Raw genomic sequence first — 23,956 nt, 5'->3', positions numbered from 1 at the left:
CATCTCATCACCTTGAAAACCAATTTATATATAAGAGGTGTGTCTTCCTCAGATGTCAAGAATGTTGCTGATTCCCTGACGCTCTTCAGAGAGAGGAGGGAACATGGACGGAAGTCGGATTCAACTGAGAGTTTGTCTGGAAAATTCACCTCTGATGAATTCCAAGAAGGTTGTGCTGCTTTTTCTAACAAGACAAAACTTACATATAAGGATGAGTTCCCTTTACTAAATCCACCCATCTGGAAGTTAAATTCTGCCCTAAAGAAAACATTTTAGAACACATTTTAGGGAGTCTTCCTCAAAGTGTGTCTGCATTTGCAAACACCAATGGGGGGTGTTTGTTCTTTGGAATAGATGGGAAGGAACAGCAGATCATTGGTTTTGAAGCAGAGGAGAGTGATCTTGTGCATCTAGAGAGTGAGATCGGAAAGTGCGTCCGACAGCTGCCTGTCTATCACTTCTGTGAGGAGAAGGAGGAGATCAAGTACTTGTGCAGATTCATTGAAGTCCACGGCCCAGGAGGTGTTTGATCATACGTCTGTGTGCTCAGAGTAGAGAGATTCTGCTGTGCCATGTTTGCTAAAGAGATGGATTCCTGGCGCGTGGAAGACAACTGTGTAAAGCCGTTTACCATGGAAGAATGGGTCAAGCACCAGATGGATGACACACCAGGTGGGGAAGAGGCAATTAACAGGCAGCATGCAGCCTGCATTTAACCCTGGAGGTTGGAAACTTTCTCTTGGGTTTGAGGGCCAAATCAGAAGTCCTCCATGTTAAACACCTAATGTAGTAATCTCTGGTGGACGAAATCAGTAGTTACCTACCTCTTGTTTTCTTCTGCCCACTTAGAAGTTTCCACACAAAATCATGCCAGCTTCTCTCAGTACTCTTAAGTGTTATGCTGCTTCCCTTCTGAATGACAGTATGTTACATGACATGGGTGCACTTACATTCATGTAGGCAATATGCTCATACACATAAATATAAATAGATAAAATATTTTTTTAAAGTGGCCTCCACCTGTGCATGAATATTTAGCAAGCAGGAATGATTCAGGGGTGGGTGCCATGACTGCATTCTTAACTCCTGTATGAACTAAACTCACTTGCTGGTGAAATGAAGTTCTCAGGAAGCTGGGTAGTATAGCAGGAAGTACGACAAGTGATGTGCATTTACCACGTTGAGTGAATCTTGTTTCTTCTCACTCATTTATTGAATAAATATAACCACTAGTTTAAGAAGAAGAAAAGAAAAATGCTGCTATTATATCTAGTTTGGGAAAAGGAGAACCTCGAATGAAATTAACACCAAAGTTTATAAAATTTCAGAAAATTCACGTTTCTTCCTCAGACTCCATAAAACTCAGAATTTCCTCACCAGATTCCATGTCTCCTGAACTGAACAGCTCTTAGACTACATCAGGTCTGGGATGCATCTCAGTGGATAGAGCTGCTTGCCTAGCATGCAGGAAGCCCAGGATTCAATCCCCAGTGCAACACAGAACCATAAACCTGTCCGTTTTCCTCAAACTACCTTCTTTTATAAATCAATACCATTTGTTTTAAAAACGTATTTCTGGGCTGGAGAGATGGCTCAGCAGTTAAGAGCACTGGCTGCTCCAGAAGACCCTCTCCCTGTCACTGATGCTGACAGTCATCCTGAGACATTGCAAGCCTCAGCTCCCAGATTTATGGTGCCGCCACACCTCATTCCTCCCTGCCCCCTCCTCTCCGTTCCTCTCTGCAATTCTCTGCCAGCAGCCCCCTCCCACGCCTGAGCACCCTGCCCCCTCCGACAGAGTGGGTCCCTGAAGCCCATCCTCTCTTCCTAGATGGACATGGGCAGTCTCCCAAGGGAACCTATTTGTTGATGCTGCACCTCAAGTCAGGCCATTCCCAGGGATCAGCCCTGTCAGGAGCCCTCCCCACGCCCTTCTTTCTTTCTCCCCTCCAGCATGCCAGTGATGGGTGGCCTCAGCCCATATGCAGCATAGAGTTGTGTTTTTCATGCTCTGTCTCCAGCTGCTCTGCTTTTCTCTCTGGCTTTTTCCACCCCCACCCCGCCTCTGGCTGCAGTCTGGGGTCTGCAGGTCTTCCCTGAGGCTCTGTGCTCAGCCCCAGCCCGTTTACAGCCTCCCGGGGCCCATAGCAAAGGGTCTGCAGGGGATTTTCCCGTGTCTGCCGGCTGTGGTCTGTCTGCACAGACTTTCCCGCCGTTCTACTCCCCTCCCAACCCCACCACCACCACCAACGCCCCCTCCCCAGCTGCCGGACTGTCAGGGTGCCCTGGCGTTTAGCCTTATGTCCCTATCCTCTTGAGATTTCTCTTTGTTTTGATTTTCACCTTGGAGTTATAATTCAAGGTGCCTTTTAATGGCCTCAGTTGCTGTCTAATGTCACTTTTAGCTTTGGGGTGATGAAACCTAATGGTCTGTTAATAAATCCCAAAGCAAAACTAGTGCTCCGTTTGTACATCCCAAGTGATTTACCTGCTCGTGGTAAAATTGTTAGGTTAGGTACAGAGGGAGGCAATAAATGGCTATTTAACAGGGCTAAACATGGCCCAAGATAATTTGGTCCTGGACTTGCAGCGTTCCAAACTCTCTACATCATTAAAGTTCTAGTCAGTGATCAGCCTTAATTTAAATGTGAAACTTCTTTCAGGGAATTTACATTCACATCTTCTTACATTTTATCTTTGTGATGTCCTCTTCTTAATCCAGTCTGTTGGTGAGCTTTCCCACAGAGCTTTGATTTGGCCTTCATTTTAGATTGGTTTTACTTCTGTATTTCTATCTCTTTAATTCCTCTTTCACGTCTCCATGAGCTGTCTTTCATTCAACTGTTTGTTTGTATCCTTGATCAGAAGTTTGTTTTTTGCAATGAAACTATAAAAATAAAAAGGCCCAAAGGCTTGGACACAGTCTCCATTTGCATGTAATAAGGTCAATGATTTTTTATAATTAAATGAAAAGGTGCTAGCATGCCTCCATGGTAAAGATTTTTGGATTTTGATGTCATTTGTATGATTTATTAACTGGCTTTTAAAAGGAATTGTTTTAGGTTCTTACATTGTTTTGACCTGCCTCTAACAGAGATTATTTTGGGCTTTGACTTTATGTGGTATATTTACTGTTTTCTAAAACTGTTTTACATGATATTTGCATGTTTTTTGTTTGTTTTGGTTTTTTTTTTTTGTCTTTTTGAGATAGGGTCTCCCTGTAGTCCCAGCTGACCTGAACTCACTATGTAGACCAGGCTGGCCTTGAACTCACAATGGTCCACCTGCCTCTGCCTCCTGAGTGCTGGGATCAAAGGCGTGCACCACCACACCTGGCTGATATTTTCATGTTTTTAAAGGGGGATATTTTGGATCTTTTTGTATGATATTTACTTATTTTTAAAGGGACTATTTCAAAATTTTACATTATTTTGCAAAATATATTTATTAATTTCCAAAGGAAAGTTTTTCTACCCATGTCTCCAACAATGGAGGTCAGCTACTTGGTTACTATTATATGTATATCTAGACTTACTGAAAATTTGTATATAGTCTCCAAGAAACAACTTTTTCTAAACATGCGTGTGGTGTTCAGCATGATGCTTGGCTGGAGCTATGCGCTGGCCCTGTTAAGGCACTTGCCTGACCCCCCCGCTTCTGGTCAGTGTTTTCAGCCTGCAGTTCCCTAGGTCTATGCTGGGGCAGTAAAGAAGGACAGGGACTGATAGGAGAGAGCAGGACTTCCTGCACACAAACTGATCCTCCTCTACCCCAAGGTCGCTGGACCCTCAAGGCACAAAGCAGTCCCCCATCAAGCTCTGCCCTCAGCCTTACCGACCATTCACTGCAAGTCTATTCTCAGGTTTCCTGTCTCTGAGAATCGGGCTTCCTCTACACTTAGCTTCCATTCTGTAAACATCAATTTAATACTGTTTTGCTCTCTTCCTACTGACTACACTCCTTCTAAACCTAAACAATTTTGATAGACCAGTCTCTAAACTGTGTTTTCTATTAAGTTCACTTGAGAACAAGTCCCAATGTGTGCAGAGATAATATTAATTTATTACATCATCTCATGGGAGTAATTTGGATTTCATGTTCCTTTAATAAAATAATGCTACAGAGCACCCTCTTTGAGCCAAACAACTACCTTCTTCATCACTTCAGCTGTGCCTAGTTGCAAAAGACCATCACAATCAAGCTTGTTGATTATCGTGTTTCTACATAAAGATATAAACTTCCTACCTTCCCCGACTCTGAGTGCACCTAGACTTCACAGAACTGTGGCATGTGTATCTATGATAATTGTTTTCATGTGTTGTTTGTGTCAAAATTTTTTCTAACAAACCTCAGCCATTTCAATTTTTTTCTTTTTCGTTCTTTTTACTGTGTGCTTGTTATGGTGCCTAATCCACTGGGAAAGACCACACAGACTCAAAAATTCCGAATCAGTCAAATTTTATTTAGCTGGCCAGTGTAGTACTCTCCAGGTTGAGATTAGGGAATGTCACCCCTAGCCAGGGGAACATAAGGTTTTTAAAACCAAAGACCACAAGACTGGTGGTGGCTGTATAAACAACATGGTATTAGTTCCTGTTGAGCAAGCAAACAGAGGTACAGAAGCTAAAAGTAAGCATTACTGCATCTCCTGTTGTCTGTTTTTCCCCTTGGTCATTTCCTGGAATCAGGCTCCTAGGGACCCTTTTCTGGAACCCAAGTTTTAGTCTTAGGTTAAACTTTTCCTAGTAACAGAGTCAGTGTGAGAGAAAGGGGATTGAGGGGGTGGCTGGCAAGATGGAGTCACCTACATTACCACATGCTAAAAATATTGGTTTTATTTTTAGTTTGGCATATGCAATTAAAATGCACATGTGCAGATTTATAAATGTACTGTGATAATGTATTAAGTGGCGTGATAAATACACACTGCCTTACAAACTTGGCACTCTGATTATCCTAAAACCTATCGAACAGTATCTTTAGGTCTATTAAGTGTTTCACAAAACATTTAAATGCTAATTGTTTATACAAAACAGCATTCACTAAAATCATAAAATACATATTTCATTAAGCTATAAAATTTTTCTGGTAAAGATGTTATATCCTTGATTGAAATGTTGCAAAAACTTCTGGAAATCAGGAGACCAACAGCTGGTCCAGGTGAAGCAGAGAGCATTTATTCACACCAGTGGGCTGACACTGGGATCCCCCTGTAATAGCACCAGCCCCCAGCTCAAGCTTTTGAGAACTTTATAGTCAACTCATATGCAGGAGTATAAGCAAGTACGTAGCAGCTACTTGGTGATTAAGCAAGCAGTTACACATAAATACACGGTTACGGATGATCACAAGACAAAGGATCACAAGAATGAAACCAGTTCGGCAAACAAAGATTTTGACAGTCCAGTAAAAAAACGGAAGGAGGCAAAGGCAGATTTCTGATTACCTTCCTCATCCTTCCCTCATCTCTTCCTGTCTTATCTTTGGCCCTTCCACAGTCCAAAGTTCTTAGCCTTAATCTTATCATAGGAGAGTCACCATCACAAAAATAGGAAAAAATCTTAAATGCAAGCACAGGCTAAAAGATTATATTTGCAACCTAAGGAAGAAAGGCTTAGTATCAGAAATACAAATAAAATTTATGAACCAGTAAGATAAAAATAACCAACCAATAGAAAATGCGGGAAAGAAATGCAAAGGTATTCAGCAAAGAGATCACAGTCCGTCAACACACATCTGAGAAGGCGGCTGAGCTTCAGAGTCCTTTAGGAAATGTGAGAAGAAAGACACAGAGGTCTCTCGGTTCTCTTTGCACTGCAAACATCGGCAGCAGTATGAGGGTTTTACCACAATGTAGAACATGGTGTGTATTCTGGTTCAGAGGGACAAAAATCTGTTTTCTCTCCTACACAGAATCGACACTTAAAACGTAAGACATGAAAGCAGAAGGGAAATTATTTGGAAAGCAGAAGTAGACCAGCAGGGCGTGGGGACCAAGATGGGGTAATGGGAGGAGACAAAGAGCAAAGTATATGATATGCTTGACTGACAGTGCCATCATTAAAACGCTCGTTTTAAGCAACAATTATATTTCAATAACAAAAAATAGTCGCCAGGAGGTTATTTTCTTAATTTGAGAAAGCTTATCAGCAATACTACCTAAAAGGACACAGATTTATCCCACATTCACCCCCCCCCACACACACACACGCACATACACACACACACCCCTTTCGGGCATTTTATATGCACAAACATGATGATTACTGCTTGTTGTCAGCCTCTCTGGGTTTAGAATTACTTAGGAGATACACTGCTGGAAGATGTTTCCAGAGGTTTCATTCACCAAGGAGGGAGGATCCACCCTGGATGTGGGTGACATCAGCCATGGAGTGGGGTCCCAGAGTGAATAAACAGAGGAGAGGAGAAAGAGAGATGAGAGCAGCATTGCTTTTTCCCTGCTTCTTGACACAGAACAAGGTGTCCAGCTGCCTCACGCTGCTGCCCCCACACTGTCCCCACCATGATGCACAATGTCCTCAGAAACCAGAGGGCAAAAGAAAGCCTTCCTTCCTTACATTGCCTTTGCCATGTACTTTGACTCATCGATGAGTCAATTAACAGTTAAGAACAGTTCTGTACCTCTGTTTGCTTGCTCAACAGGAACTAATACCATGTTTATCCAGCCACCATCAGTCCTGTGGTCTTTGGTTTTAAAAACCTTACCTTCCCCTGGCTAGGGGTGACATTCCCTAATCTCAACATACTTCATATACCCCATATGAATATCTTACCTCACACACCACATGCACACAGCTCACACACAGCACGTGCCTCATACAGACATATTCATGTATACACTGTGCATACACACACATCCTCAACAGCCTGTCTATGTGACCTCTCCTGTTGCCCTAGACACATGTCTTTTGGAGTGATTTTTTCTTCCTTTGTTTGTTTGGGGGTTTTTTTTTTGTTGTTGTTTGTTTGTTTGTTTTCTGACTGGCCTCAAGATCATGTTCCCTCTGCCTCAGCCTCCTAAGTGCTGGGATTGAAGAGGAGCATGGACACCACCAAGACCAACATCGGGCCAACACTCTAACTTCTAACTTTGCCCTGCACACTCACAGGGAGGAGTGCAATAGTCATTCAGGAAAAGTGGGGTGTCTTTTCGTACGACAGAGGCTTGGTCTCACTGCGGGTGGGCTTAAACTCAGGAGTGAAGCCCACAAAGGTCACACAAAACCTCCACTGAGTCAGTGGCTCCAGGTTGTTCTTGTGAATTCCAAGACTGAAATTTTGGACAAAGGAGGACGAGTTTAGAAAGAAGTTTTATCATAGATTGGTAGGTGGGGACTTAAAGAAAGAAGCAGAGCTCCTGTTGAGCAGGAGTGTGTCACCAGACATGGGGTACCTTTGAACTGCTAGTCTCTGGGTTTTTCAAAGGACTGTGGCAGACCTGGAGTGAGGTACAGGGAAGGGGCTGAGCTGGCCAGTCCTGATGTTCCAACCACAGGTGTCAGGTGTCCCTCTCAGTTTTGGTCATGTCCCCACATAGGCAGGGTTTCTCATTTACAGGAAAAGAGGCAACAGAAACTAGACCTCCCTTCATGGGTCCTTGGTCTCTGGCCAGGGCAGAAACAAGACATCATTTCCTAGTTCTGGCCAAGGTCAAAGTCCCTGTCCTAAACTACCTGACCAGTTTCTATTTCCCGTTCTCAGTGAAAAAGGAAGATTTTAAGCCTGCAAGGCTCTAACAAGCACAGTGGGCACACGCACAATCTGGACGAAGGAGCCCCACCTCAGACCCGGTTGCCTGGTCTCAGCCTTGTGCTACACAGATCTCACAGGGAAAGGACAGAGGCTCAGACAAATCCTGCTTGTGTCCTAGAATCAGGAGATTGCTTCCTCTGAGTCATTTCCTTGCCCCACTTCAGTGGTATGACTATCCTCTCCTAAGCTTTCTTGTACAGGTTTCTTTGAGCAAGGAGGAGTCTAAAACATTCGTGTAACATTACAGCTCAAGTAATAAAAGCATAATGATTTCCCCACCCTCTTAAGTTTCTGCTTCTCAGAAAAGGAAGGTAGATTGCTCCACCTACTTTGTGCCCTGCCTTCTAATCTCAAGGGGGTGGAGGAACCAACCCACAATTTTCTACTTAATAGAACTGGAGGGTCATTGAAAGATTAGCTAGCTCTGGCTTGAGTCTAAAGAAGATATTTATAAGAAACTGTGTTCATTTTCTGTTTTCTCTTTCTTTTTGGTTGTGTGATAAGGTCTTAAGTAGCCCAGGCTGTAGCCAAAGACCTTGAACTCCTGAACCTCTCCCTTCTACCTCACAAGTGCCAGGTTATAGGCATGTGCCACCAAGCTTAACCTGTTTTAATTTTGATTGATTTTTTTTTGCATACAAAATAGTGGGTTTCATCATGTCCTTTTCATCCTGAATATCATTTCACTTCCTCATTTGCTCTTTGGTTCCCTCTCTTTCCCCTCCCACTGCTCTGCTTCTTCCCCCAAAGAGGTCCCCTTCCCTTCTGATTTCAGGTTATGTACACAAGCACAGATCTAATTCCAGTCAGCAAATAGCTCACTCGGGAGATAGAGGCAGGCAGATATCTGTGAGTTGGAGGCTAGCCTAGTCCACACAGAGTTTCAGTGTTGCCAAGGTTACATAGTCCTTCATTTTCTAGATATTTCTGGGAATCCCTCCTCTTCCTATTGTTCACCTGGTGCTCTAGGTTAGAGGGTCTGTGACTGGCAGCATCTCACATTCCCTTGGCAGACTGTCTTTATTTTCCTCTTCTTTTTTTTTTTTTTTTTTTTGGTTTTTTTGAGACAGGATCTCCCTGTAGCTCCAGCTGTGCTGGAACTCACTATGTAGACCAGGCTGGCCTCAAACTCACAGAGATCTGCCTGCCTCTGCCTCCCAAGTGCTGGGATTAAAGGTGTGCACCACCTCGCCCGGCTTTCCTCTTTTTTAAAAACATTTTTTTAATTTTATGTGTATAAACGTATTGTTTGCATGTAGGTAGGTGCACCCGTGTCCTGCAGTGCTTGCGGAGGACAGAAGAGGGCACCGGAGCCCCTGGAACTGGACTTAGAGAGGGTTGTAGGATGCCATGTGGGTGGGTGCTGGGAATCAATCTCAGGTCTTCTATAAGAGCAGACACTGCTCTTAACCACTGAGCCAACTCTCCAGTACCCATTTTCCTCTTCTTTACCTGCAAATCTTTTTCCAGCAAGCTCTAAAAGTGTATAAAAATCTTTACACTCATGGCAGGAATGCATGTTAGTGGAAGATGACATGCCTAGCATGTCTGAGACCATAGGGTCAATCTCCAGTAAGACACCACACAAACACACAGACACAGACACACAGACACCACACACACACACACACACACACACACACACACACACACACACAGACTATGATTGTCTCTTGTTAATTGGCCACATGCCAATTTAAGTCTCAGACTGAAGCAATGATCCTAGGAGGATAAAGGTGAAATTCTGTCTACCCTGCAGTTTCTGGCCGTGAAGGAGGGGTCCTAGGTGACTGGGTCCTCCTCCTGCTCTGGGATCCTGGAAGAGCTGACAAACAGCAGCAGAAGGTTAGAGTTCTGAGCAAGTTTGTGATCTCAGACCTGTCTGCAGTGCCAGGAGGAGAGAGGAGGGTGAGCATCACTCCTTGTCTCCTGGTTTCGAAATTCAGATTGTCAGGAGAAGCATCTGTGAGAATACCTTCTCTACTGTAACTCAGGGATTTGGGTGTGGGTGTGATGTACAGCCTCCCCTAGAATAATCTGTTTTCCAGACAACAGTATTAACAGCAAGGTGAGGAAGAGTGTTCAGCAGGAATTCCCATTGGGCTCCAACTCTAGCTGTCAGGATTCTAGAGGCTACTGTGCCAGAGGTTCAAACCAGCGACCCCCAGGCAGTGATGATTGGGGATGAGTAAGCACACCATTCGCCAGCCCACACCGCCCTCAGTACCAGGGAAACTCAGACGCAACGGGGAGTCTAGTCAAGCGGGGACTCATTTATTACAGGTATTACAGAGCTTATAAAGGCACCTGGAAATCCCCCCTCCCCCCTCCAGGGTGTGTCTTAAGGATGGTCCTGAGCTGATCATACACTCCTCAGCAGTGCAGAAGTATTCTTCAGACTTTCAAAGCAAGCCAGGCCGCGCCCCCAGTAACTTCCTTTCGGACCTATGCAAGGTGGGGCCTTTAGGTCCCCACACTACTGGAAAAATAAAGTGAGAAGGTCGGTGGGATGCTCTGCTGAATTGTTTGGCTCTAGGAGTTTCTTCCTTGCTCACTCCTTTCCCCTCTTTTCCTTTTCCGTATTGACAATCTACATCTTGACCAACTTGGGCTTATTGTCCAGAGTTAAAATCGCCCCACCCCGACCTGCTTGTCCTGGCTCATGCTGTAATCCCAGCATTCTGGAGGCTGAAATAGGAGGGTTGCCGAGACCTTGAGGCCAAGCTGGACCACACAATGAATTCAGTGCTAGCCTGGGTACATAGCAAGTCACTAAATCCCCTCCTACTCCATCTTCTTGCCCTGTTGCATTTCCTATCAGTTTACTATATATGCAAATTAGCACAGCTGCTATAGAAATCAATATGGAGTTTCCTTTAAAAACAAGGTTGTGCTGCCATAGCATTCAGATAGTCCACTGTAGGTATCTAAAGAAATCCAAGTCAGAATGCCACAGACATACGTGAGCATCCATGTAATTCCACAATAGCCAAGACGTGGAATCAGCCTAGATGTCCATCAAAAGATGAATGGATAAGGAAAAGGTGCTGTGTACTTACAATGAGGTTTTAAGAGGAAGAGGAAGCATTTATTGATTATGTTACACGAGGTTTGGGGGTTGAACATTATGAGTACTGTACATATTCTACATTTAAATGCTCTGTTAGATACAAAGCTAGATTTTCTTCTGTCCTGTGGGCATTGTTTCTGTTGCTGAATTTTATATTCATATAGTTCTATTGGTCTGTTCTTGGTATGAGTGCAATAAATCCCCAAGAGAAACCTAACCACCCTGGCTAAGTATATCCTGATTGCTAATCCCCCTTCCTGAACCTGCCCTGCCTTCCATCAGGTGCCTGACCCATTCCTCCGTGGTAAACGGCTTCACACAGTTGTCTTCCACGTGCCAGGAATCAGGCTGTTTAGCAAACACGGCACAGCAGAATCTCTCTACTCTGAGCGCACAGACATATGAACAAACACCTCCTGGGCCATGGACTTCAATGAATCTGCACAAGTACTTGATCTCCTCCTTCTCCTCACAGAAGTGATAGACAGGCAGCTGTCGGACGCACTTTCCGATCTCACTCTCTAGATGCACAAGATCACTCTCCTCTGCTTCAAAACCAATGATCTGCTGTTTCTTTGCATCCAAACCAATGAACAAATAACCCCCGTCAGTGTTTGCAAATGCAGAAACAGTTCGAGAGATAATCTTTTTAATGCACTTCAACAGTCGTTTGGTTGAGACCTTCCTAACCTCCACGTGTGTGGATTTACAGAAGGGGAACTCCCCCTTGTAGAGAAGTTTTGTCCTGTGAAAAAACTCAGCAGCCAAGTCCTCCACCTGACATTCTTCTTCTACGCAGGCGCAGGCTCTGTTTGGCGGCAGCTCTGGTCTCAAGTCCCACCTCCCTCCAGTTTCCTTCATGTCTGTGAGGAGCTCCAGGGCAGCAGCAGCAGGGGCCTCGACTGAGGATGACATGCTTCTCATGTACAGGTTGGTCTTCAACGTGACGATCGGCAGCTCGGAGCTCTCCGGACCCCCCGATTTCACAAAAACATAGAAGTGGCCGTCTTTCTCCACGAAGTCGAGGCATCTCTGAACGAATGGAAGAACACTGTAAAGAGAGTTTTCCAAATCCAGTCCTATTCCATCTCTGCTCAGACTGTATTGTTGATTCTCAATTTTAGCCCTGATCACGCCCCCTCCAGAGTTCAGCAGCACACACAGAGCTCGGGAGACGCTTTCAATCTCCCGTCTCCTGAGACAACGGCTCTTCATTTCCTCCCTGCTCTTCTTTCCAAGCGTGATCGCTCCAACATTTAGAACGAGCTCTGGAAGGTCAGTTTCCAGATCAATGCTGACGACCATTTTCTCAGCAGCCAGTAGGTGTCCAAGTAGAAATTATTCCTGTAAAGGAGACAGATGTTAGAATAAGGTGGAATCAGCACAGAGTAAGTTCTGTACTGTAAGGGAAACAGCAAAATCCTCTGCTGTGCAGGTTCCGGGAGACCTGAGAGTGTGCAGGTGGGACATGGTTATTTATTACAGACTTTCCCCTCCCTTGCATAACTTATACTCCTTCTGAATTTCAAATGAGCTGCTATAACTGAATCTCCTCTAATCTTTCATCCACTGTTTTAGTCCTTTGTATTGTACAATTTGTATTGAGCATTCTTTCAATAAATAACCTGAGTGGAGTCTGTGTGTCTTGGGTCTTTCTGTAAAACAGGTTTGAGCTACCCAGTCATTTACGATCGGTGATGCTAAGCATTTTTCAGACACCTGTTGCCTGTTGCTAAGTCGTCTATGGGAATGTCCACGCTGCCCATTTTCTAATCAGGATGTTTGTTTCCTTCTGTCGAGTGTTTTATGTGCTTTGATAGCAGGCCCTTATGCCTCTGTGGGTTATACGTATGTCCTCCACACTGTAGGTTGCCTGTACTTTTTGATTGCTTCCTTTGATGTACAGGAATGTTTTAGTTTTATATAACTGCATGCATGGCTGTCTTTGAATTTGATGCCTGTGCTTTAAGAGATCACATCTGTCCTAATTTCATTTCTGTTGCTGTGACAAACATCTTCACCAAAAACAACTCTGGGGGAGAACAGATTGATTCAGCTTACAACTGCAAGTCACAGTCCATCACTGAGGGAAGTCAAGGCAGGAATTTGATGGCAGGCCTGCACGCCATTCCACACAGTATCAGCTCTGACCAAGGAACTCACTTCACAGTCAAAGTGTGGCAGGAACCATGAAGGATCCTGCTTGCTGGCTTGCAGGCAGGCTTACCCTCAGCTAGCTTCCATATTGCAGCTCAAGTCCGCCTGCCGAGGGAATGATGCCACCACAGTGGACTGGGCCCTCTTACATTTACTGACAATCAAAACAATCCCCTATAGACATGCCCATGTTCTGATCTGATCTAGGCTATTCCTCAATTGAGATTCTCTTCAAAGATAATTCAGGTTGACAGTTAAAGGTAACCAGAACTTACTGGGCATGGTGGCACACACCTTCAACCCAGATACTTGGGAGACAGAAGCAAGGAGATCTCTCTGAGTTCCAGGCCAGCTGGGCTACATATTGAGACTGTCTCAGAAATACAAAATCTAACTAGGACAGCATCCAAATAATCCAAATGATCTTTGGGAAAACCAGTGTCATAGAATTGTTAGTTTCTGTGTTTCTTTCTCCTTTCTGGTCTTACATTTAAGTGTTTGACCCATTTTTATTTTATTTGTATAATTTCTTCTGAGAAAGGGACTGTACTAGTTACTTTTCTATTGCTGTGATTAAAAACACTGAGCACAGCAACCTATAGAGGGAAGAGTTTATTTAGCTCATGGTTTCAGAGGGATTAGAATCATCATGATAGTGAGGCACAGTAGGAGGAGGGGACCAGAGCAGAGAACTTCCATCTTCAAGCAAGCACAAGAAGCAGAGCAGGACTGGAAATCTGGTAGGAAATCTTAAGAAGTCTCAAAGTCTGGGGCTGGAGAGATAGCTCAGCAGTTAAGAACACTGGTTGTTCTTGCAGAAGACCTGGGTTCGAATCCCAGCACCCACATGGCAGCTAACAACTGTTCATAACTCCAGTCCCAGGGGATCCAACAGCCTCTTCTGACCTCCGTGGGCATTGCACAACATGGGTGCATTTACCTACATGTAGGCAATACACGCATATGCATAAAATTTAAAAATAAATAAAATTTTAAAAATTTTTTAAAAAAAAGAAAGAACTCTCAAAGCCCTCCCCCAGTGACATGCTCCCTCCAGCCACACTTCTGACACCTCCCAAAACAACGCCACCAACAGGGGACAAAATGTCCAAATACCTGGAGCCCATGGGGGTCATTCTCATTCAAACTTCTACAGGGTCTAATTTCATTCTTTGCATGTGGATATCAAGTCACATGTCTGCAAGACTTGTTTGCTTTGTCTAGGGTCTTACCTTCTAAAAGCAGATTCTAGCCATTTGTCTCCTTCTTCTACATGGGACCTGATTTCCGACTGTGAATTTTGGTTGAAACTTAGGTAGTTAGGAAGGTAACTAGCTCTCTCAATCTTCCCAGGGCACCTGCATGGCAAGGCAGTCTTTCACGGACAACTAGACATTCCCTCATCCCAGGCATCAACACGAAGTCAAAGCTTAAGGTCTTTGGGACTAGGCACATGGCTCGGTTGGGTAAAGTGCTTGCTGTGTAAGCATGAGGGCCTGAGTCTGGATTCCTGGGACCCACATAAAAAGCTGGGAATGGTCAAGACTGAAGACTGAAACCCCAATTCTGGGAGGCAAAGAAAAAGATCCCTGGGGCTTTGCTGGACAGCCAGTCTAGTCAATTGGTGAGGTCCAGTAAAGAAAGGGACTCTGTCTAGAAATGTAAGGGGTGGAGGAACTGATGAGGCAGTTCAGTGGGTAAAGGCCCTTGCCACCAACTCTGATGTGCTGAGTTCCATCCCTGGAACCCACATGGTGAACAGAGAGAAGCTACTCCCAAAAGTTGTCTTCTGATCTCCAAACACACCATGAAACCTCCACACCCACACAAAGAGACACACACACACACACACATACACACACACACACAGAGAGAGACACGCACGCACGCACAGGCACACTCATACATTGAATAAATTTGCAAAAATAAAATGAAAGCGTGGAAACCAATCCAGATAGAGAGCTAGCACCGACCTCTGATCGTCACACTCTCACACACACACATCACACAAACTTGGGTCTTTTCAGATTTGTTTGATTTGTTTTTTCCTGACCAGTCACCCTCCCTGTATATTGTGTGTATGACCTTCTCAATACCCTCTAACTCAAGACTACTGTTCAATATCTTAATTTTCTCCAAACTCCTCCCTTGGTTCCTTCAGCAGCACCTTAGATGGCGAAGTCTCTAGCTGTATTCTTACCTGGGCATCTGTGGTTTTGTATCTCACGGCAGCGTTCACAAACACTAGCAGTCACCTACCTCCTTAGCTCTAAATTAGGAGACAGAAACCAAGCCTTCAGCCAATCCACAGACAGGTGACAGTATTGTAAACAAAGCTTCCCTCTGTCCCTTCCAGCTAGGAAACTGCAAGGGAGCTGGCTGCTTTCTTCAGACAGAAACCTTGCCTGCAGCGGAGTGAAACTTCGGGAGATTTCCTGCAGTTTTTAATATGTTTTTTTCTTGTTTGGACACAGGCGTGGTTACTATGAATCTTTAACTTAGTCCACTGCGTTTCTGTTTGACTTGGTGTTTACCGCATTTTTATTCATGTTTCTATGGGTGAAGGGTAAGCTTAGCAACTTCATTCTTTAATCCCTCCTTCCTCTTCCCAGACTGGACTTTGGCTTCTAGGCTCAAGCAGTCCTACCACCCCAGCCTCCTGAGTAGCTGTGACTACATCCATTATAGCCCTGTTTCCTGCTCTTAGTACTGAGTTATTAAGATTTTAAGATTTTACATTTGCGATGTTCTTTTCTCCTATTGTTGTTGACAGAAGTTCGAACCCAGTTTATGGTAGCTCAGTGCTAAGAAAGTCCCCGAGTTCAATTCCCAATATGGCAAAGAAATGAAATACAATAAAATGACATTTGACCCAGCATGAGACAAGCTCTTCCAGTGGCTTTGAACCTTGCTTTGCCATGTGATCAGAAATCAAAAACCTTGTAAACTGCTGGGTGGTTTTGCATAGCATTAATCTGCCTTTATTGAATGATTTCCCTACAGCTCAGGTTTAGAAACACTTTTTTTTTTTTTTTTTGGTCTTTTTGAGACAGGGTCTCCCTGTAGCCCCAGCTGCCCTGGAACTCACTATGTAGATCAGGCTGGCCTTGAACTCACAGAGATCCGCCTGCCTCTGCCTCCCAAGTGCTGGGATTAAAGGTGTGCGCCACCATGCCCGGCTATTAGAAAGACTTTCAAATATTTACTGTAACCATACTAAGATCTCTGTGTGACTGAGGAGTCAGTATGCCCATCACATCTTTTGACTTTCATTGAGCCTTTTCCTGCCCCTTGCCCTTCCCCCGCAAGCCCATCAAAACCAAAACCAGAGAAGCTCATGAGGCTAAAGGAGAAGTGAGTTCAGTTTTATTCCTAACCTGTTCCTCATTTCCTCCCAATCCCTACTTCCAACACCCCCAGAATAAGTCCCTGTACTAAGTAAGCACTTCGGGCTCGTTCACCACATGGAAACCAGGACAGGAATCACATCTCACCCCAAAGTGCTGCTCTTGCCCCTTGGAAACTTGGAGCTGCAGTGGAGCCTCCTTATTAGAAAACCTGTGGGCCATCTCAGTCTCAGGCTGTGGTTATGTACATATTCTGTGGTTGAAATTCACTTCCTGTAACCATGTGTCTTAAAAAATAAAATGGACATCTGAGCCACAACTCCCCAAAACTTTGAGCTTGGTTTCCAAGTCAGATTTTTTTTTTTTTTTTTTCGGGAATTATGAGGTTGTCTTGTTAGCTGTGCCCAGCAGGCAAGACGATGGCATTCATTCGGGTGGCTTAGTTCTGCCAGAACTGCAGGTTGGTAGGAAAGGTCAGAAACTGGACAGGAGTGGAAGGGGCTCTCCCTGGGAGCTCTTCCTGCCTCGCCCAGGCTCAGAGGAAGCAGGAAACAGAGCCCTGGCTCTCTGCCAGGACTCCCAAGCCCTCCCTCCGGAGCAGACAAAGAATTTTGCTCTCAGCCCAAGTCCCTGTAGTGGCCAAGCGCTCAACGGCCTGCACTCTGTAAAGAAGCTAAGATCCCAAGGAGCGAAAGTTCCTAGAAGGGAGACAAACCCGCCAGGGTCTCCCCGAGAGAGGCAAGTTGTAGGAGCGGCCCCATATGGTCCCAGAGTCAGGAGCCTGGACCAGGGGTGGAAGTGAGGGGCAGAAAAGGGCATAAGGTTTGGGGCTGGAAGACGCTGTAAAGGAGCGTAGTCACCTACCCAAGCGATATGTGTTTATCAAGCTGAGGTGCTGCAGGCCCAGAGTTCAAGCCAGCTTCCAGGGAGGACTCGGTGAGCTGAGGCAGGCGATCTGGGAGAGACCTGGCCAGCTGCGACAACGCCCGGCATGGGGGTCTGGAGCTTCTGCCTCTAGGCCACTCTCAGCTACGGTCGGTCGTGGTCGCTAAGTCCCCGAATCCTTCCTTCTTGACTAAGTCCACCCGAGTCCTTCCTTCTTGACTAAGTCCACCCGAGTCCTTCCTTCTTCACTAAGTCCACCCGAGTCCTTCCTTCTTCGCTAAATCCACCCGAGTCCTTCCTTTTTGACTAAGTCCACCCGAGTCCTTCCTTCTTGACTAAGTCCACCCGAGTCCTTTCTATCTCCAGCGCTGGTCTCCACTGAATATATCTGGTTTGCATTGCTTCCATCAGCGTCACTCCAGGAGAGAGCTTTTCGATTTGTCAGAGTGAAGAAGTACCAGCCTCTCGGTGGAATAACCCGCCCTATGCAACTCCACCTGCATCCCTTGGGCTGCGCTGCCGGGTCTGCTCCAAAGAGCAGGTGCCCCTCCCCCCTCCAACCCCGGAGGAGTACAGTCCTCCTGCCACGTTACGTTTTGTGGGGAACCCCCTCTTATGCCAGTTATGATAATACGAATCTACCTAACTCATTCCATGGAAAATCAGTCTTTAGAAACCACAGTTTCGCTTTTTAGTTCATATGAATTGCAAAAATATTGAGGTTCCTTTTGACATTTTCGTAACATGCTCTGCTCAGTTACCTGCTATCAATCACTTTTTCCTCACAGGTTTGGAAAAGGACTGGGGTCGAAAAATCTAGCTCACAGGTAGTCTGCAGTGTGAATTGCTCTTTCTGGGAAGCTCCACCCCCGCCCCACAAAAAAAAGACCCACTCCTGACTCAACCGCGGGGTGAGGGAAGAGCCCTCTAGAACCCACTGTCCCTTCATCCTAGGCGTCCAGACCAATGCTCACTCTCCCTGGGCACCTACAGGGAGAGCTCAGGGCTGAGCTGCATCCTTAGCCCCGGCCAGCCCAGCGCAGAGGACGTTTAGAAACCCCCTTAAGCGTTAATTTAGAAAACAGCAGTACAGGGTTTTCCCACAGTTCCAGAAAGCAAAGAAGAAAAAAAAATGAATAAATTGTTCCCGTTCGAAGTGTGGGTGAGGGATATTCAGAGCAATACCACAAAATCATCCAAAGAGTGAGCAGTGGTTAAAAATTCCCCGCCCTGGTCTAGGCTAGGGGGTGGAGGAGGAAGTGGCTGGAGATGACGAGTCACAAGTCAGGCGCCCAGAAGTCCCGTCGGTCAGCCTCAGCCCAGAAACCATAGCTGAGTCTACAGGGCGCCCAGCCAGCTCCCGAGAGCGAAGGCTAGCCTGAGACCGGGAGGGGACCAGGGGGAGAGGGAACAGACCACCGAGAGGGACAGGAAGAGAAGGTGGCGGGATGGGCGAGCTCAGTAAAGTGGCCTTTTGAGGGCGGGGCCAAAGGTTGGGGGCCGGTGAGCAGGAGTGGGGGAAGTGGGGGGAACTAGGGAGGATCCGGAAGAGTGGATGGGAGGAACAGCGGGAGGTCACCGTGGGCTCACCGAGTTCTTCCTCTTTCACCCTCCATTTCTCCCTTCAGCTCCGTCCCTTCCCCTCTTCAGTCCTCTCTCTCTTTTCACCTCTCGCCACTTCTCTCTCCCCTTCCTCTCTTCCCCTCCTCCCTCCTCTGGCCCCTTCTCTCTGCACTCCTCCCTCTCCCCTTCTTCCCCCTCCCTCTCTTCCTCTTTCCCTTCCTCTCACCCCTCCTCTTCTCCTTCCCTCTCTCAGCCTCCTCCTCCTTCTCCATGGAGGAGGGTGTCAGATCCTCCAGAGTCAGTGAAATGGAGCTCAACTCCAAAGGCCAGAGACTAAGGAGACCTCAGAAAAAGAATTTCAAAACGAATTGCAAGAAGCAAGTGAACATAGTGTTAAGTACAAAGTGAAACACACTTGCTTAATGAAGAAGCCAGAGAGAATTGAAAGAACAGAAATGAAACCAACTCTGCCAACCATTTTTTCAGAGCCATCAGAATTGGTCCCCAAATCCTCCAATTTTTAAGCTAACGGCATTTGTCAGTCATCTGCAAGTGTCTGCAGTGTGTGGGGAGGGAGATGAAGAAGCACCCCATCATTTGACCAGAGTTGAAGTGACAGAATTTGAGATATAAAAATCAGGTTACAAAGCCAGGTGTGGTGGTGCACTCCTTTAATCCCAAGACTCAGGAGGCAGAGGCAGGCAGATCTCACAGGCCAGTCTGGTCTACATAGCCAGTTCCAGGCCAGCTGGGGCTACAGGGAGACCGTGTCTCAAAAAACAAAACCAAAAACAAAGCGATCAACAACAAAAAGATTCAGGTTACAGAATAGACTTTTATTTTAATGAAAATCTTTGCTTCAAAACTTAAGTTCTCGCTAAAGAATTTAACCTGAGTGCCAGTGGTGATCTTGTCTTCAAAAGTCCACAAAATCCAATGGAAGTGAAACCGCCTGATAAAATGCTCAAGTCAGAGCTTCCCAGCCTGGTTGCTACTTCAGGTGCAGAGGAGCCAGAGCTCATCAGAGGTGGTGTTGGCCCAACCCCTTACAGAACTCCTTGGTTCCTAACCATATCCATATCCCCCTTCACCACCCATGAGGTAAAGGGGGATATGGATATAGAGGAGAGGAAGATGATGAGGATGAGGGTAAGGATTAGAAGATGAGGATGAAGGGCTAGACGTGGTGGCACATGCCTTTAATCCAGCACTCAGGAGGCAGAGGCAGGCAGACCTCTGTGAGTTCCAGACCAGCTTCTCTACATTGTGAGTTCCAGGACAGCTGGCTACAGGGAGACCCTGTCTCAAAAGAAGATTAAAAAAAAGATGAGGATGAAGATGAAGAAGATGATGAAGGGGAGAAAGGGGAGACTGAAGGAGATGACTAATAGATAAGAACACAGATGGATTATTTTCTCCAGCCTCTGGGAGCAGGTGACAGTCTAGGCCGCCACCACTTCTGCCCCTTGAAGTCAATCACCTTGTTTTTGAGGTCTCTCTTCACAAACCATAGTTCTTGATTTCTTTGTTTAAAAATACCTTGAGCAGAATAAAATGGGAAAGGAATCGCCATACTTTTCTGTTCTAAATTCATTTTTATTCCTTCTTTGTCTGGAATAAACACCACCACCATGCTCTATGGGGAAAAATAGTGAAAGCCTTCTGTTTCCTTTGCTCTGCTGGAAGCTAGAGAGCACTGGGCCCCTGCATTGTGTGCAGAATTCCAGCTTTCCCCTCCTTTCTCTGTATATTGGACTCAGACACCACACTGTCTCTGTATGAGTATGTTAGCATTTACCAATGTGTATCTGTCTTTCTCCTGTCTAATAGAAAAGTAAAACAAACTTTAAAAATGGACTAAGAAGGACAGCAAAAGGTGGGTTCAAGATGTTTAGGGGGTTAAGCGGGCATTTTGAAAACATCCTTTTACATATTTAATACCAAACCTTTAATGGACATCCTTGTGGTTTAAGATGGCACGTGTGTGTGTGTGTGTGTGTGTGTGTGTGTGTGTGATGTGTGATGTGTGTGTGCCTGTTTGTATGTGTTGTGTAGGTGTGTTTGTGCAGATGCATGTTCATTTATGTGCCTGTGTAAGTGGAGGTCAGAGGACAATCTCAGGTGTCATCCTCAGGAACCTCTTTTATCTCCGTTGAGTCAGGGGCTCTCATTTGCCTGGAGCTCATCAGTTAGGCTAGACAGGCTGGCCAACAAGCACCAGGGGTCCTCCTGGCTCCACCTTCCCAGGACTGGGATTGCAAATATGGCATTTTATGTGGGCTTTGGAAATCAAACTCAGGTCCTCCTGTGTTAGGCAAGCACTTTACTGACTAGGCTATCTTCCCAGGCCCCAAAGTTGACACTTATTGTTTTATATATATATTTTTTATTTATTACTTTTTAAAATTTTTATGTGTATGCATGTATGTGACTGCACCCGTGTCATGCAATGCCTCAGAGGTCAGAAGAGGGCGTCGGATTCCCCTGGAACTGGAGTTAAGGACAATTCTTAGCCGTCATGAGGGTGCTGGGAATTGAACCCGGGTCCTCTGCAAGAGCAGTCAGTGCTCTTAACCACTGAGCCATCTCCCTAGCCCCAAAATGACACTTTTAAAATAAGCTCTCCTACTGATAACTTGGGCCGAGTTTGTACAATTATATTTGGAATTGGTACACTCAATTGCAATTTTGTTTACTTTAAAATGTTCCTTGTGGCTGGGCATGGTGGTGCACGCCTTTAATCTCAGCACTCGGGAGGCAGAGGCAGGCAGATCTCTGTGAGTTCAAGGCCAGCCTGGTCTCCATGGTGAATCCAGGACAGCTGGGGCTACAGGGAGACCCTGTCTCAAAAAGACCAAAAAAAAGTTCTTTGTGTTTTTACTGGTAAGAGGCTGCTCTATTTCTTTACTTACTTATTTTATATTTACTTATTTACTTATGTGCACGAGTGTTCTGCCTGCATGTATGTAAATGCACCTGTGTCATGCAGTGCCCACAGAGGCCAGAGAGGATGTCAGATACCCTGGAACTGGAGTTATAAATGGTTGTTAGCTGCATTGTGGGTGTGAGATTTGAACCCAGATCCTCTGCAAGAGCAGCTAGTGTTCTTAATTGCTGAGCCACTGTATTAGTCAGGGTTCTCCAAAGAAAGAGAACCAGTAGGATGAATATATATGTATAGAGATTTATCAGTTTAGCTCATAGGATAGAGTCCGAGTAGTCCAACAATGGCTGCACCACACTGGAGAGGCTGAGAATCTGTAGTCACTCAGTCCACGAGGCTGGATGACTCAGTAATCCCAATCTGGTGCTGAAGGTCTGACGAATTCCAAAAGATCAGCTAGTCTTCAGTCTACAGCAGCAAGATGAACTCACCAGCGAGAGAGAAGGCAAGCAGCAAGAAGTCTGGCGTTCTCCTCTGCCTTGGCCTTTTATACCGGCTGCCTTCAGAAGGTAATTTACACCCACATTTAGGGTGTGTCTTCCAGCTTCAGATGATCCAATCAAGAAGATCTCTTTCATTTCAGTTAATCCCAGATCCAATCAAGTTGACACCCAAGATGAGCCATCACAGCCAACTCCCCAGCCCTACTTATTTATTTTAAATTAGCCACCCCAGCATTCCCCTTCGGACTCACACAGCCCCTATGTTCTGCTGCCCTCCTTACCACTCTCCTCTGAAGCCTTTGGTCCACTTTTACATGGACCCCCTTCTAGTTTCCTGGCCTCCCATCTAAATGCAGATATTTAACAATTAGTGCTGCATGTGAGAAAGAACATTTGGTATTTGTGTTTCTGAAACTGGATTACCTCAATTAATGTATTTTCTACTTCTAGACAGTTTCTAGACATTTTATAATTTCACTTTTCTTGATGGATTATGCATATATACTATATTTTCATTATTCATTCATCTTTCAGAGCTCAATTTTAAAGTGTTGAAGGTGTTTTGTTACAGGGGGCCGGGGGAGCAATCCCTGCCTTCCCCGTCCCTTCTCCTCTTCTTCCTCCTCCCACTCCACCTTCTGTTTCTCTTCTTTCTTCCACTCTTCCTCTTCCTCCTTCTCCTCCTTTCCCTCTTCCCCTTTCCCTCCTTACATGTGCCAGGGGACCTTGCACCAGTGTATACGAAGTCTAGTTGCTATAAAACCGCCCTCTGAAAGAGGTGAAGAAGCCAGAGGGAAGTGGCTACAGGAGAGCTGAGGCTGGAAGGGGTTAGAAGAGGAGGCTTTGGGGGGAAGGGCGAGGGTCCTCATGCTTCCTCAGCTGTTGGTGTCTCTCCACCATCAACCTCAGGCAGATAAGAGAGCCCTTTAATGATTCCTCCTCCTGGTCAAGCCACACCAATCTAAGAGGAATCGATCAGAAACAATGGTGCCCGCTGTGCCATGTGTATCTCCCCACCTCCAGGGTCTTTCTATATTCTATTAAATACATACCAACACAAAGCTTTATCCTGTATCACTGCATCTGGGGTTTTGGATACTTTGTTGCACACCCGTACTTATCCGCAGGATACTGTGTGCATCCTCTGTCTCCTTGCCTTTTCCATTATTTTGTTCTGGGGGCTGCAGAATCTCCAGTAGGAAATGGTGACTAAGTCTTGAACCAGGTTGATCTAGCAAATGCAAAATCGCATCAGTGCCTACGCGTGTCTGTATGTGCTCCTGCTCTAAGTACTTTCCAGAGCTCGATGTTTTCAGCTTTTTGATTTTTGTAAGTGATTGAAATTTTAGTTTGCATCTCTAAAGTCACCAATTATTTATTGGTATATACCCAATTATTTGCAAATATTTACTTAAAACTGATGTCATGAGATTTTTAAAACAAGGAGCATAATGTAGCTGTATACTTTATGTATGTGCTCCTGCTCTAAGTACTTTCCAGAGCTCGATGTTTTCAGCTTTTTGATTTTTGTAAGTGATTGAAATTTTAGTTTGCATCTCTAAAGTCACCAATTATTTATTGGTATATACCCAATTATTTGCAAATATTTACTTAAAACTGATGTCATGAGATTTTTAAAACAAGGAGCATAATGTAGCTGTATACTTTAGCATCTTCTCCTGTTTTACAATAAAGTTCCATAAGATTTTACACATCTTTTACTAAATTCAATCCTTTATTTCTTCATTCTTAGGGTTTTTTTTTTAAAAATATA

At 45.2% G+C, this 23,956-nt stretch overlaps 1 protein-coding gene across 1 annotated transcript; it reads right to left on the bottom strand.

Annotated features, from left to right (window-relative positions):
• Positions 1–10,026: 10,026 nt before the first annotated feature.
• LOC103746055 (schlafen family member 12-like) lies at positions 10,027–17,728 on the bottom strand. The gene is made up of 2 exons (XM_029553588.1): positions 17,212–17,728; positions 10,027–12,187 (listed from the first exon to the last, which is right to left on the bottom strand). The coding sequence occupies exon 2, from the start codon at positions 12,146–12,148 to the stop codon at positions 11,057–11,059; it is 1,092 nt and encodes a 363-aa protein (XP_029409448.1). The 5' UTR covers positions 12,149–12,187; positions 17,212–17,728; the 3' UTR covers positions 10,027–11,056.
• Between the last annotated feature and the right edge of the window lie 6,228 nt (positions 17,729–23,956).

The sequence above is a fragment of the Nannospalax galili genome, unplaced genomic scaffold (assembly GCF_000622305.1).
Source record: "Nannospalax galili isolate Female #2095 unplaced genomic scaffold, S.galili_v1.0 scaffold363, whole genome shotgun sequence".
Classification (NCBI taxonomy): domain Eukaryota; kingdom Metazoa; phylum Chordata; class Mammalia; order Rodentia; family Spalacidae; genus Nannospalax; species Nannospalax galili.
Note: the sequence above shows the minus strand (reverse complement) of the source record. Positions and strands in the feature narration are given on the sequence as shown.